This window comes from Thunnus maccoyii, chromosome 11 (assembly GCF_910596095.1).
Source record: "Thunnus maccoyii chromosome 11, fThuMac1.1, whole genome shotgun sequence".
NCBI lineage: Eukaryota > Metazoa > Chordata > Actinopteri > Scombriformes > Scombridae > Thunnus > Thunnus maccoyii.
The window spans coordinates 26802007-26816228 of record NC_056543.1 but is presented as its reverse complement, the minus strand read 5'-3'; the positions used below and the strand labels follow the sequence as shown (position 1 = coordinate 26816228).

At 39.7% G+C, this 14222-nt stretch overlaps 1 protein-coding gene across 1 annotated transcript; it reads right to left on the bottom strand.

Annotated features, from left to right (window-relative positions):
• Nucleotides 1-89: 89 nt before the first annotated feature.
• On the bottom strand, nucleotides 90-12265 carry LOC121906566. The gene is made up of 22 exons (XM_042425480.1): nucleotides 12154-12265; nucleotides 11805-11936; nucleotides 11422-11568; nucleotides 10516-10708; nucleotides 10111-10262; nucleotides 9753-9972; nucleotides 9552-9611; nucleotides 9370-9440; nucleotides 8812-9016; nucleotides 8461-8598; nucleotides 7373-7543; nucleotides 6647-6769; nucleotides 6379-6453; nucleotides 6039-6106; nucleotides 5175-5238; nucleotides 4613-4826; nucleotides 3030-3170; nucleotides 2703-2889; nucleotides 2227-2374; nucleotides 589-980; nucleotides 238-341; nucleotides 90-93 (listed from the first exon to the last, which is right to left on the bottom strand). The coding sequence occupies exons 1-22, from the start codon at nucleotides 12262-12264 to the stop codon at nucleotides 90-92; spliced, it is 3120 nt and encodes a 1039-aa protein (XP_042281414.1). The 5' UTR covers nucleotide 12265.
• Nucleotides 12266-14222: the final 1957 nt, after the last annotated feature.

The following is a 14222-nucleotide window of genomic DNA, read 5'->3' as shown; positions in this document are numbered from 1 at the left end:
GTTTACTACTCAGGTTGTGTAATGTCTTCTGTGGCTTTAATATGTCTAATCGTTTATTGCTATATCTCCACATTTTTGTTTTACTGAGTTCATCTTTATTTGAATAATTTTGTGCCTTTAGAGATAAATTAAGACCTGATCTCCTCAGATCTCTTCCTCCTCTCCTCCTCTAGCTCGCTCTTCATCCTGTCCTCTGTCCGCTCCCTCTCCTGCTGTTTCCTCTCCTCCTCCTCCCGCTCCTTCCTCTTTCTCTCCACCTCCTGCCTCCGTCTCTCTGCTCGCTGGGCCAGACGCAGGGCTGCAGCCTCCTCCTCCTCCCGTCTCCTTCTGGCCCTGGAGGACTGAAACACACATAGACATGGACTCAGTATAAAACGCAGATACTCTTTTTAACCTGTTTGGATATTTAATTAATTTAATAAGAAGAAGTGGACAGAGGTAATTAGGTGGTATTATAATTATAACATTAGCAATAAGAATGTAATAATTACATTGATAATTTATCATCATTCAAACAGTGTGTGAAAGTCAAACATAAAAAAGGGTTAGGGTTAGGGTTAGTGCTGTATACATGTGCTTCCTACCAACCTCAGGCTTTACTGGGTTCAACATCAGCTGTTCCTCCTTTATCATGACAGTTGAGCATGATGACAAGCGACTACGAGAGGAAGCGAGACCGTTGGTACTGGCTGGTACCGCCCCCTCACAGGAAGACACGTCGGACCTTTGTGAGCTCCTTTGTTGGAACTGAGATACAACAGTGGACCTGCATGAACTTGCTGATCGGACGCTGCTGTGTTTGTCTGCATTTGTGAGGTTGTCATCTGTGGAAAGATGGTCTGCATCTTCCTTTGAATTTCTCTTAGTTTCATTTTGTCTTTGTGTAGCAAAGGAGCTTCTAGTGGATTTTAGGTGAGACTCTTCTTCCATTTCCTGATTGAGCTCCAACTCTTCTTTCTCCAGGATGTCCTCAGGTCTTCCTGTGAGGAAAGGAAAATTAAAATGAAAGGAAAGTATAGTAAAAAAAAAACACTATTCTGATAGGTTGAGTTGGGGTAGAACCGGTTGAAACAATGGGCCTACCCCAACAAGAACCCAACGAGAACATTTTTCTTATACTAAACTTCTCTTACTTGTTTTCAGTGAGGTTACTCATACAAGTGTTCCAAGCCAGATTCATCAAACCCTCTCAGCTGGACAAATTTTACATAAATTGCTGATTTCAACATGATGAATGCCACCTGTTCACGAGTGGGTGCGCCTTTGTGAGATTTGATCATTAGCATAATCAACATCATATAAGGTGACGTGCTCCCCTCCGTTTCATTCACAAAAATGTTAGCTGAGAGTAATAAGGAGTCTTGCTGTTGGAAATCAACAGACAAAAACATAACAAGTTTAGCAGTGTCAGTAGTAGGAGACCCAAAACAATTGAAAAATGTGAATTGGCATGTCATCACAGCAGCGCTGTACAGCAACAGAAATAAAGAGGGAATGGTTTGACATGGAGTTAGATGCTAAAAAGCAAAGCGGTTGATGATTGGAGGCAGTCAAGGCATGTGACAGTCAGAGATATTAGACAAGAGAATGTTATAACCTTACAGTAGGTGATGTTACACTGTCAGCTGCAACAGTAGATGATACTGGAGAGAGACCCACAGAAAGATCCTGAGGCAGCTGTCAGTGTGAGACGAGTTTTCAACAACTGATGAAATCTAGAAGTTGCTTTATTGAAATATGCCAATAAAAAAATAAAATTGGCAGCCATGATGATAATATGGTGAACACAATATTGCATTAAAATTTGCCTTAATTCATCCAAATTCATTCAGATAAAGGAATTATAATTATTTAGTCAAACAAGTGTTTGACTTGTACGACAGGTCTGGACCACTCTTTCTTTCTACGACAGAAAATTCGACGACATCTAACATTCTAGACATCTTAAGAAATTCTTATAGACATCTACAATACTTTTATATCATAAATGATTGATACCACCTACAAAGCAGCGTTCACTGGCCTTGCCTTTGTTAGGATTTGATTTGATGCTTCTCATCTTGCTTCTATGTATCATATTTCTAAATGCATTGGTGTTGCATGGATACTCTGTAACATCAATAAACTTATGCAGTATCACAACATTACCATATGAGAGAATTTCAGGTCACAGTTGTTAGGTGACAGTTACAAACAAATGTCCTCAGATTACATGCAATGTCTTACCAACAACTAACTCTTTGTGTTTCAACTTCGCTCTCCTTCTCCTTCCAGTAGACTCTCCCTTTTGCTTTGTCAGTTCTCCTCGACCGTCTCTCTCCTCATTTGTCTTCACTTTTCCTCTCTCTCCTTCCCTGTCTCTCATCTTCTTTTTCTGAAAGACAGTGACTGCAGCTGGTGATTGACAGAAAAGTAGTTAACCTGAATGGCATCTATTTTTATGCATTTCTTTAGATAGATACAGGTATTTCAGTGTATATTTAAAACATTCACAACATTTAGAGATATTTTATATACTTCATATATGTTTATAAGTATTATTTTAGTCGTATTTCTTTTTCCAGTCCATAAAATTTGAGGATTTACTTTAGAAACTGCAATAATCCCATCATGCTCTGCTGAAACTGAGCAGACCACAGCAGCCACAGCTACCCCACTGCATTACACAGCATGAATCAGTCAGTAAATCAATCAGTCCTCACCAGAGAAGGGAAAGCAGAATGGTCCTGATTCTCTGCCGCTTCTATCTTGGTCCTCTCCTCTTGCTTTTGGCTCCTGATTGGTTGAGCATCACTCCCTGTCTTCTGTCTCTGCCATTTTCCTCCTTTCCTCTTCTTCAATTCCTTCTGTCCATCTGCTTCTGCGCTCCCAGTTTTCATCTCCCTTTTCCTAAATAAATAGAGGACATGGGTGTCAGTGTGATTATGTGTGCAGTCTGTTATTGTTAGTTAAAACATCAGAAAATCTTACAAAGAGCTATTTAAGTTGTGTTTTAATCTCATCAGAGTCTGTGTGCATTCCCAGTTCACCCTGTGGTTATTGCAGTTTCCCCAGTGTTGTTCCTCTTGGTGTTCCTCTTCCATCCCTCCACAGCATCCTCTGTTGTTGCTTCATTTAGGTTGATGCTCTGCCGGCTGGAGGATGCACTACCTTTATACAGCAGCTTCTCCCTGTACAGACAGGAAAAACTCCAAATGTTTCAAATGTGAGTCAATTTGAGTCAATAAATAGATAAATAAATAAATAAAATATCTAGGGATGTCCCATCAAGTTTCTTTTTTTGCCCAATCCCAATATGAGTCCTTTAATGTTGGCTATACTGGATATACAGGGTCCAATACAATATACTGTATTTACCTAAATGTTAATTACATATTAAATATGTATCTAACATATTGAAATAACAGTTGTAACTAAAAAATTTGACACACTCTATTTTTCATGAACTACTTGATTGAAATACTGAAGGTCCTGGTTCAAAACTATTTCTAAAGTTTACTGTATAAACTTATTGATAGCTTATTGATATGATATGAATGACAGTTTAACTTGGGGAATGCAACTCTTGAAATTGAAGTGATGTGATCAGTTAGATCAGTTAAATGTTGTGGGAACTACAAAGACACTCAGTCAACTCACAATTATACAGTGGTGTTACAGAGTAGAGGTTCTTCCCTCACAGGAGATCTTTGAGTACAGACACCAGCTACAGAGAGGACTTTAACCAAACAGCAGCTAAGTTTAAGTTTGGCCTCCCATCAGGTTACTCATGGAATTAACATTATTTAGCAATGTTTCTAACTTGAAAGAGGGAAAGATAACAGATTTTTTAGCATTGGTTCTCAGAAAATCTGTTTATTTTCCCAACCTCAGTTGATCTGCATCATTGAAACCAACAATCCATTAAAATATACCCTGATCAGCCCCGACATCTCTAAAAATATCACAGCTGATGTTGTCAACAGTGGTATTGCGTTGATTTGCAAAATCCATCTTATCAAAAAATATGATGGATTACCTGGAACATGTCCAATTCAAAGAAGTAAAATAATTTTATAATAATGTGCTTTTTCAACTTAAGATTGATCCACATGTGCAGACATCTGTAAATGTCCACATTGTGAAGATAGGAACATCCAAATTACAATGTTTGCTTTGATTGATATGATTAACTGAATTCTAGAGTAAAGAGTTTTGGTCTAATGACAGGGTTGGCGGTTCAGTCCACAGCGCTTCCTGTCAGTGTCTTTGGTCAGGCCAGCAGGTTGCATGGTATCTCATCAGTGTGTGAGTGTGTTTGAATGGGTGAATAAGAGGCAAATTGTAAAGTGCTACATAAAAGCAGCTGTTTACAAAATGAGATGGTTATCTTAAGTGCAAAAGAAGATCCTCACCTCAATTCTCTGTCTTTGAGACCAAAAATTATGTCAGAAATCTTGTGTAGTCACTAACAAAGCCATTGGTTCTTAGAACATTTTTGAGTCATTCTCTACTGATACCTTGAAGCATCCTTCTTGCTTTTCTGGGAAATCAGACAGATTTAGTATACATTTACACATCTTCAGCTCACAATTAACATAAAGGTATCAAGTTAAAAGTGAATTACACCAACCCTGGCTGGTGTGATCCAGACAACTGGTCAGTCTGTCCAGTACTATACAGCTGTTCCTCTTCCTCCTCCTCCTCTGACTCAGCGTTGCCTCCTCTTGGCTCCCTCACCAGTTCCCTCAGTGGAGGCATCCTCACATTTTTTTTACTATCTTTTTTTTCCTTCTGTGTTCCCACCACTGCCTCTGTACACTTTGTTTTTTTCTTGTTCTCAGCCACTGGAGCAACAAAGATAAAATTTGAATTATATTGACTGTTTTACTAAACTGAAATGATTTATAGTATGAAGTTAAAACAAATGATGAATATTCAAAATGCTTGTAAATTTCTTCAACTGTCTAGGTAATGTCTTTTATAATGAGTTCTGTATTTGATGAAGTGATTACAGTATCATAAGAATTTATGATACGAAAATAATTGTTTTACATTAAAATAACTGTGTGCAATGGCTCTGGTTTAAATAAACTTTACTGCACCACAAAAGGTAGTGACTCATATCCCGAACAATATCGGTACAAAGACAGCAAGTCCAACCATAGTAAATGTGCAGTGGATGCAGAGTTTACCTGGGAGAGTGTGTCTGCTGGCTGATCCTGCATCAGTCTCTGTAGATCTGTGAAGATCTAAGCGCTGGTTGGAGAACAGAGTCGGATAGTTCAACAAATAGTGACATATTGTATAGACAGCAGGGATGCTTAGTTTCTATATATTCTTATTATTAGAGTTTTGCTTGGCTCCATCAGATTGCACTGAAAATCAGCACATTCTGCAAACTGTTATCTACAGAGAGGTAACTGACAAATTATGATCAGAATCAATCATCATGATTGCAAAGCAAGCAATAGATGATAGATGACATTACAGACATCAGCTTCTCGTTGAAACAAAATCATACATTATCATCAACATTTACATCTTCTAGTGAAAACCAAGGATAAAATGTGCCCTTAAGAGAAAATTCTTCCTTCAAAATCCATTGAATTGTTTCAAAAATGTGTGCCAGCAGTTGACACTTTGGAAATTCATGTTTTTTTTGGGATGGCGACAATATACTTTATAGCATTTGTTACGAATTTGAGACATGCTGAGGGTAATTTTCAATTTGCAATATGACCCCCTTTATTGAAATCCTGTTGACCCACTTAGCTTAGTTTGCAAATTAGTTAATTGTCTTTTTTCTGTCAAATAAAAGCTGTTGTATTTAATTTAAAATGTATGGACGGGTACGCTCCCCTGCTACAAACTGACCAACAGATATCTGACATCCTGTTCTCTGGGAGATTGCAGAGGAGCAAAATCACAAAAACAGAAACAGTGAATATAAGCTGATGAAACATGTTCAGATCACTTATTGATATGACCAGTCTTTGGGCTTGCTTGGATTGCTAAACCTTTTAAAGGTGTGATTTTGTCAAAAAATACCAACTCACCTTATGTATTGACTGATAGTGCTGACTGTCACCAGCAGGAACATCTGTGTTCATCTCCACCTCTCCCTCTGCACAAAGAACATATTAAAGCAAATACATGATATTTACTGACTTCAGTGGAAGAGACTTTTCTCTTGCATCCCCAATTAAAGTAGAAGAATTCCATCAAACACATGTGAGACACACAACTGAAAAACACAGTTGAAACACTTGTTAGAATTTGTGTGTATGTGTGTGTGTGTGTATGTGTGTGTGTGTGTGTGTGTGTGTGTGTGTGTGTGTGTGTGTGTGTGTGTGTGTGTGTGTGTGTGTGTGTGTGTGTGTGTGTGTGTGTGCTGACCTGTGTGTGTATGTTCAGGCTGCAGCAGAATGACCCAGGGTAACTTCTCTCCTTCTGCAGACAAAACCTGGAGAGCTGAGAGACAGACAGACAGACAGAGTGAGTCATTGTGTGAGAATGTGCCATGCTCTAATGTTGTATTCAAATATTATTTACAGTCTAGAACCTCTTCTTAACAAACTGAAAGACTCCAGCAGGTGAAGTGTGTAGATTTTAGATGTCGTGAAGATGGAAGTTTAAACATCAAGTTAAAACTTGATGAGCATACCTTGCTCCTGTTTGTCACCATCACCCTGAGATGAGTCCTGGTTGTTGTCATACAGTGACAGTTGAATGATTTCCCCATCAGGACCCAGAATCAGGCTGCCAACAGATCTTCTGTTCTGCAAATCTGACAATACACAATTACTCTGACAAGCAGAAACATGGACCCTTTTGACTCACGTATTTGACTTTTGTAATTATATTTACTGTATGTCAAAAAAGGGAGGTAAGCTGGGTGGAGAAGTTGAGTCAACATATATGCATCTGTGACAAATTGCAAGCTGTGACTTTTTTTTTAAATTAACTATTAAAAGATGAGGTTTATGTTGTTGCTGTGTAAAAAAAAAAAAAAACTACTGTGATAACTCTAATGCAGGCCATTGAAGCAGGTGAGCAGGTGATATGGAAGGGCAGGAACACACTTGACACAACACAACCCAACACAACAGGGAGACAATGGTAGGTTTGGAGAACGGCAGGGGTCTTGGGGAAGTTGAATCTGAGGTTGAAGGGAGAGTTGAAGACAGAGAGACAGTGTCCTCATGACAGTTCTATGATTCACAAGATTACAAGAGTTAAACAGAAACTGAGAGTCCAGATAACATTGGGATTCACATACCTTTTCCATGTGAGTTTGCATTAAATTCATACAGTGGCTACAGTGGCTACAGTCAATGTCTAAGTTAACTCTGAGTGTCATGTTTTCTCTCAGTGGAGTAGCTGCCCATACCTCTCAGCTCCAGTGGTAGAATGCCCCTAACCACGCCTCTGTTAGCATCAGTGGATTCACAGGGATCCTGGAGGTCAAGTAGTCGGTTCTGTAAGAAGGCTAGAGAGCTCTGCCGGCCTGGGCCTCTCCGTCCAGCAACGCAACCCAATACTCCTACTGGAGGAGGAGGCTCTGGAGAAGAGGACGTAGAAAAACAGAACACAGAATGATGAGCATAAGGAACATAATGGATATACCTTTGTAGAAAATATATATATTAATAAGGATGTAATAATAAGGATGTAGCTCTGTAGCAGAGTTTGTGCTTTACATGCATTGTCTTAAAGGACGTGAAAAAACAAAAGGGTAAGAAAATTAATAACATCATAACAACATTAAAAAACTAAAATCTTACTTTACTAAGGTTCTAAGGTACCTTGTAGAGTTTTTTTTTTTACCACTATTAGTGCTATGGAGCAATTTTTAAAGAGTTCCCATTTTTCTTGTTCTTGTGCATGTACACGGTGATGCACACGGTGATGCACTGACGAGCATATGAGTGCTGTGATGCACATTCCAGTAAATGTGTATTGCAGGTGACTTTAATGTGGCAAGAAATGCAGCAAGAAGAATCAGGTTTGCAAAAGAATGAAGGAAATGTATTCAACATGTTTTTTAGACCTCAAGGATACACACAATAGCTAGGTTTGCATCCAAACCTCACACGAATTTCTTCTGCTGATCATGACCTGATTGTGAAGTTCCTTGTCTTGCTTTTTGGTGCCATAGTTAACAAATGAAAATAATTTCTCATAAACTTGCACCTCCTCAGTACAGGTGGAATTCATCAAGTTGAAACAAACAATTTACAACAAATGTAAGCGGTTATGAGGTTTTGCTGAATCCCACTTGGAAAACTTGTATGAGCCTTGTAGAAAAAAGTAAGAGAAGTTTAGGATAATAAATCAAAAAGGTTCCTGCATTCGAAAAAATATACAAATACATTTATTGAGGACAATGGACTTCTCATAGATCCATCTATCTGACCCAATTTATGTATATATGAATTTATTTCTGCATCAATTTATGCATGTATGAATATACAGTACCTTCCCCTGGCTCCAGCAGAATCATAGAGCCTTTCTCAGAGTGTAGCCTTCCTCCTCTTCCCAACTGCCCTGTCTCTTGTTTACAGTATTGTCTGTCTGTTTTTTCTCTCCCTCCTCTCTTTTGACAAGTTATTTCTTCTGAAATACAGATGGAGAAGGGTGAGATTTTCAATCAGCAATAACAATCAATACATTGGCAATAACAAACCCACATAGGACACATGCCAAGTCTGGTTTTTGTGCTCAGTGTTCCTCAGTGTCATGAGTTGAATGAGTTGAAAAGAAAATACATATATGCCCTTCACCTGAGTCAGTGTGTGTGTAGTCTTCTTCTGTGTGCATCTTTCTTACCATCTTTTTTCATAGGAAGCAGCAGTGGAAGCAACAGAGGCTGTTGATGGAGTCTGCTCTGATTTTCTTGAGATTCTGCTTGTGTTTGGGCATCTGACTGGGTTTGAGCCTGGATTGCCCATCTGGGAGCAACAGTAAGGCTCTCTGCTATGGGAGGCAGACGCTGGACATGGTGTTCATCACTGCTGGGGCCGTCCCATCTTGGCTGAAACGTTCAATAGAGGCATGTCTGCTATTTAGAAGTTTTTCTTTCAGATGATGCCACAGGAGGGAAATTAGGATTTCAGTCATTGTTTCAGTTAGTGTGTTTCAACTTGTCAGGAAATTGAACAACACTGATACTCTGGCCTGACAGTAACTGTTGTTGAAGCTGCTGTCTTAGACAGCATTCAAGCAGAAACAGCACTGTATGAAAAAACAAAGCCTCATTCATGTGATTGGGATGACTCCATTGATCACAAAACATTAATGTGGATTTGCCCAGTTTTGAAAATAGAGCAGAAAAGGTTGCCAGATCTTATAAAACTTTCTATTTGGGAAACCTTTACACCCACTTACCCTGTCTGTGTTCTCCCAGCAGGGTCCATGACAGACTGAAGATCCCACTCTCAGAGGAGGAAGGAGCAGGCCTGTGTGTGGGATAGGGCACCAGATCATCAGGGTTATCAACATTTAGAGGAGGGAATGGGTTTGTTTGTATTCATTTTCTGGGGGTGCCGCTGCTGCTACTAGGCCGATACCTGAGGTACTATTTGCTCCAGGCTCTGTGTGTGATGGCTGCTCTGTTCCATATAGTTGGACTAGAGAGGAGAGAGTCAGAAAAATGGAGCTTTTAGCTAATATGCTAATAAGTAAGATGAGCACACAGACATACACACAAGGATAGATTTTCAATCAATCCGCTGGTTTTAAGTCACCAATTTATGTTACCACACACACACCTATCCTCCCATGTCTGTTCCTTGTTATTGATCTTTCATAGTTGCCTTTAATACTGGTTGTTCCATTGTCTCTCTGAATGGAACAGCCTCGATCATCTACTGCATCACGGACATCATTCATGTTTGGATGATGGATCTCTCCTCCTGTACCCATACTGTGGTGATTTATTTCACTATGCTGCAAACTTTCACTATGTTGCAGATTCAGGTCTAAGTATGTCTGTATGTGGTAGAAAAGACATTAGTAACATCAAAAATATGATTGCTGTAAAAGATACACAATCCTCATAAATTTCCAAAGATAAAAACAACATGAACAAAAGTCTTTAGACGGTAACTTGTGTCATTAGTGTGTTACCTGAGGTTCCTCTGGTTCTTCAGGGGTCATTGCTACATGGTGTACCCAGAGCTGGGGTTCCATCTGTGGTGTTGGAGTCCTGGAGACACTGGGTATCTGAAGGAACAGATCCAGCCTGACTCTCCTCTTGCTGCTGTGCTCCTCCTTTTTATCTGCAGAGAAACTTAATTTTAGGGTACGTACAACCATACTAGGTTGATTTCTGGAAGCCTTTGTTGTATTGTTGTTGACTTTGTTGTATTCTTGTACTTACTTAGTTTGTTTCAGTAAAAAGCAAAGCAGGACTTGTAAACAAAAGCCACTTGACTCAGACTTCATGAATTTTCAAGAGGAATTTTCTGTTTTGGACCTTTAATCTCAACCCTAATCTGTTCATGTATCAATTCATCTGTCCATCTTTTTTACCTCCAGGTTGATTTTCCAGTTGTTCAGTTTTTCTCTCTGCTGGAAGCCACTGTGGGTCCAACTGGACAAGCAACTCTTGACTGAGTTGTTTTTGTGTGGTGCGAAATGGCAGAGTAGTGGGACAATGAAGGTTTGGAGGTGCAGGGAGGTGAAGAGGAGGTAAGAGGGATGGAGCAAATTGAGAAGAGGTAAACTGGAGCAGAGAGAGAGAGACAGAAACTGCATTAACCAACTGTTGGCCACCAGAGGGCAAAAGAACTCCAACACAAGATAACAGACAGGCAGCCCTTCCTCATTATCCCATCATGAAGTCTTTATGGCTAAAGTGTTGGTGAAGGTTTTAGCAAACAATCATCCCACCTGACAAATGCAAGTCCAATATACACTCTCATTTAGTTGCTAACCTTTTCTGTCTGCTGTTTTGAAGCTGGGCAGGTATGGTACAGTGGGTTTATCAAAGCTTATTTGCTAAAAACAGCTACCTGCTGCTGCTGGAAATGTGGTCAATGAGAGTGGTGAGACTCAACAAACACAAAAATGTGTCAAAAACCAAAGCAACAAGCTAAAAGAGGCTTTAAAGCTCTGTAGAGCTGCAGAGTTGGGTGATTATGTGCTGCCGGTCTATGGTTGTAAGCAACTACTTTTATATTATACAACATGCATTTAATTCAACGTTAACATAAAAAATATTGATTAATTGATGTTTATTTTAACTTGGTAGATTGTTTTATATGACAAATTATTTTTATTATATTATTATTATTATTAAATATGCACAGACAAAATCTTTCTTTCAATAAGTACAGAATCTAGATTTACATTATACATACACTACACAATATGCATGCATACAGTATAAATGCATGCAAAGCATTAAAGAAGTTTATCCTAGTCTGTTCCACCTACCTGGTTGTTGCTGTAGCTCAAAATGGCTGCTGTTAGCTCCTTGAGTGTGCTCAACTGCTGTTCCACTTCCTGCGTGTACTGCCGAACAACTCGCTTCTTTCTGTCTCCAGCCTGTGACCCACACTTGGTTTCCATAGTAACAAAGTCCTCAAGACAGAAGACGGTCGTAAATCAGCTTGAAAGCATAACTTTTGGTTTCAGTTTGTCAAAAGTCTGGGTTAGATATAAGTTTTTAGTTAGTTATGCAGTTGGCTTGTCAACTGTATCTGGTTATGTTTCCCCTGCTACTTTATGACATATAGGGTATCTGTAGCTACTTGTTTAGACACACACACACACACACACACACACTAACACACACACAAACACACACACACACATACCTGGGAGTACAGCAGAAGTGGCCCCCTACGAGTGCTGTAAGTCTTTGGAAGTGTTGGTTCTTCTGCCCCAAGCAGGTGGCCACTGTTGGACAGACGCAGCACTGAGTCCTGGGATTTCCAGATGTAGTAATCCTATTGGTCGATTGATGGATTATGTTGATTATATAATGGATGAAATGGTTGATTGATTAATGAATGCCTGGACTGGTTCATTGATGGATGTCCATGACAAAGACAGTAAACCAGCAAAAAACAAATAATCTGACTAATCTAACTAAAGTATATTTCAGTGCTAATATACTGATTCCATCATGAGAAATTGTGTACTATTATAGATTTGTATGTGTACCTGTGGTGTGAAGCAGACATCCAGCCGTTCATCATGATGCCCTGTGGTTCCGTTGGATGAGATAAAACGACCGCATCCCCGACTCAGCAGGGACAGAGACAAATCCTTCATGATTTTTTTCCCTCTGGACTGCTGAGCCAAGGAGGATAAGGATTGATTAGGTCATTCCACAGATTCCAAGGTAAAAATGTTACTGTGCACTAGTGATTTAAAATTCCAACTTTTTTCCCCATAATATAACAAGGACAATATTGCATTTAATGGAACAAGGACATATAAATCACAGCAGATAACATATGGAAAGAAAGACACAAATGACTTTTGCAAAACTGCTGCATACTTTTGAATAAAGGGCACTGACAGTAAAACACATGGCTTACAAAGACAGTCAGGAATCACTGAGCTTTCAATTTCGCTAATCCTCTTATTGAGTATTGAGTATTGAGTTAGTATAACAAATAAGCTTCAATTCTTCACAAACATTGTTAGTAACCAACAGTGATGAGGTCCAGGATTAGAGCCCTGAAAATATTCCTAAGAGAGAGTTACCAGAAAGTAAGGAAAGTAGATTTTTTTCTGTCTGTATGTTTAGTTTCTGTGTTTGTTGATCACATATTTTTGATTTGTTTTATGTTTTATAGTAGAAATAAGCATTAAACGACAAAAAAGTGGACATACCTGCTGTCTCTCTCACAGAGGCCGCCGTCTGTATGTGTGCGCATGTGTGTGTGTGTGTTCAGTCCTTGTTGCTAGGCTGTCCAGAGTCGGTACTCTGTGTTTCTGTTGCCGTGGCTGCAGTGACATAGATTGTAACACACACACTCACACACACACACACACACACACACACACACACACACAACTGAAAATCTGACTTTTAAATTTGGTTCAGTTTGTAAGGAGAACACCTTATACACACACCAAGCCTGTATGAAGTCTGTGGTCATTGGCACAATGACTTTCAGTTGGGCATATTTGGAAAGTCTCCAGAGTGAGGCCTCCAGGATGCATCCTAATCAGGTGGCTAATCCACCTTAACTGACTCTTTTCAGTGGAGCAGCAGTTCTACTCCGATTTCCTTTCAGATTTCCAGGTTCCTCAACCTGTCCCTAAGGGCTGGGTAATGCTTGAAAAGAACTAGTTCATATGACGTGTTGTCTGACCTTGTCAGAAGACAAAAGTGCTTTTCCAAACAGCCACACTTCAAGGCAGAGTGAAAAACCAGCTGTGAGTGGGAAGATGAGATACCATTTAAATATGGCGATAATGGCACACATTCTCAGTCAGTCTCTCCTGGAAGGCATTCATAGTGTTGCAATTGGTTGTGCATATGAAATGTGATAGAAATAGCTGTGTAAAGAATGAATAAATTGAGCCTGAATGAGAAGTTCAAACCCTGGCTCCTTTCTCATCTCTGCACAGCTCGTCAATCGTTGCATGTGGTTGTGAATGTTTGTTGTTTTGTTGGTTTCAAAAAGTTACAGAAATTGTTTGACACTGCCCCTGCCTCCAATGCTGACATTGGAAAGGTATGAGGGAACAGGGTTTCAAAAGCTATTCGACCATTTGACAAGAATTTCTGATGCAGCTTGTGATTGGCTGCTTGTTTCCATGATCTTATTCTGTCAGTCATTACCCAAAGCTAATGACCATAGATGAGGGTTGAAATGTAGATCGACTAGTAAATTGAGAATTTCACCTTCACTGCCAATGCTGAACTAATCCATCTACCTCATAGTCAATCCTACCTTCATTCATGGATAAGACCCCAGGATACTCAAATCACGTATAGACTGGATAGGCATAGTCTCCCATAGGCAAAGTCCCCTGGAAGTCCCCTGTCCAGGACCCCACCCAGAGATTCCATGAAGGCTGGGCACTCTGAACTACTCTTTGATGCACAGATGACAGTGAGTCTTCTCCTCTGCGACAGACAGCAGCATATATGCAACCCTTTCAGTCTCTGGCAAGCACTCCAGCCCCTCTCCAGGATTCCAGAACCTGTGTTGGTGATTTAAAGTCTTATCAAATGTGAAAACACTGCACAACAGTTTGTAATACTCATAGAC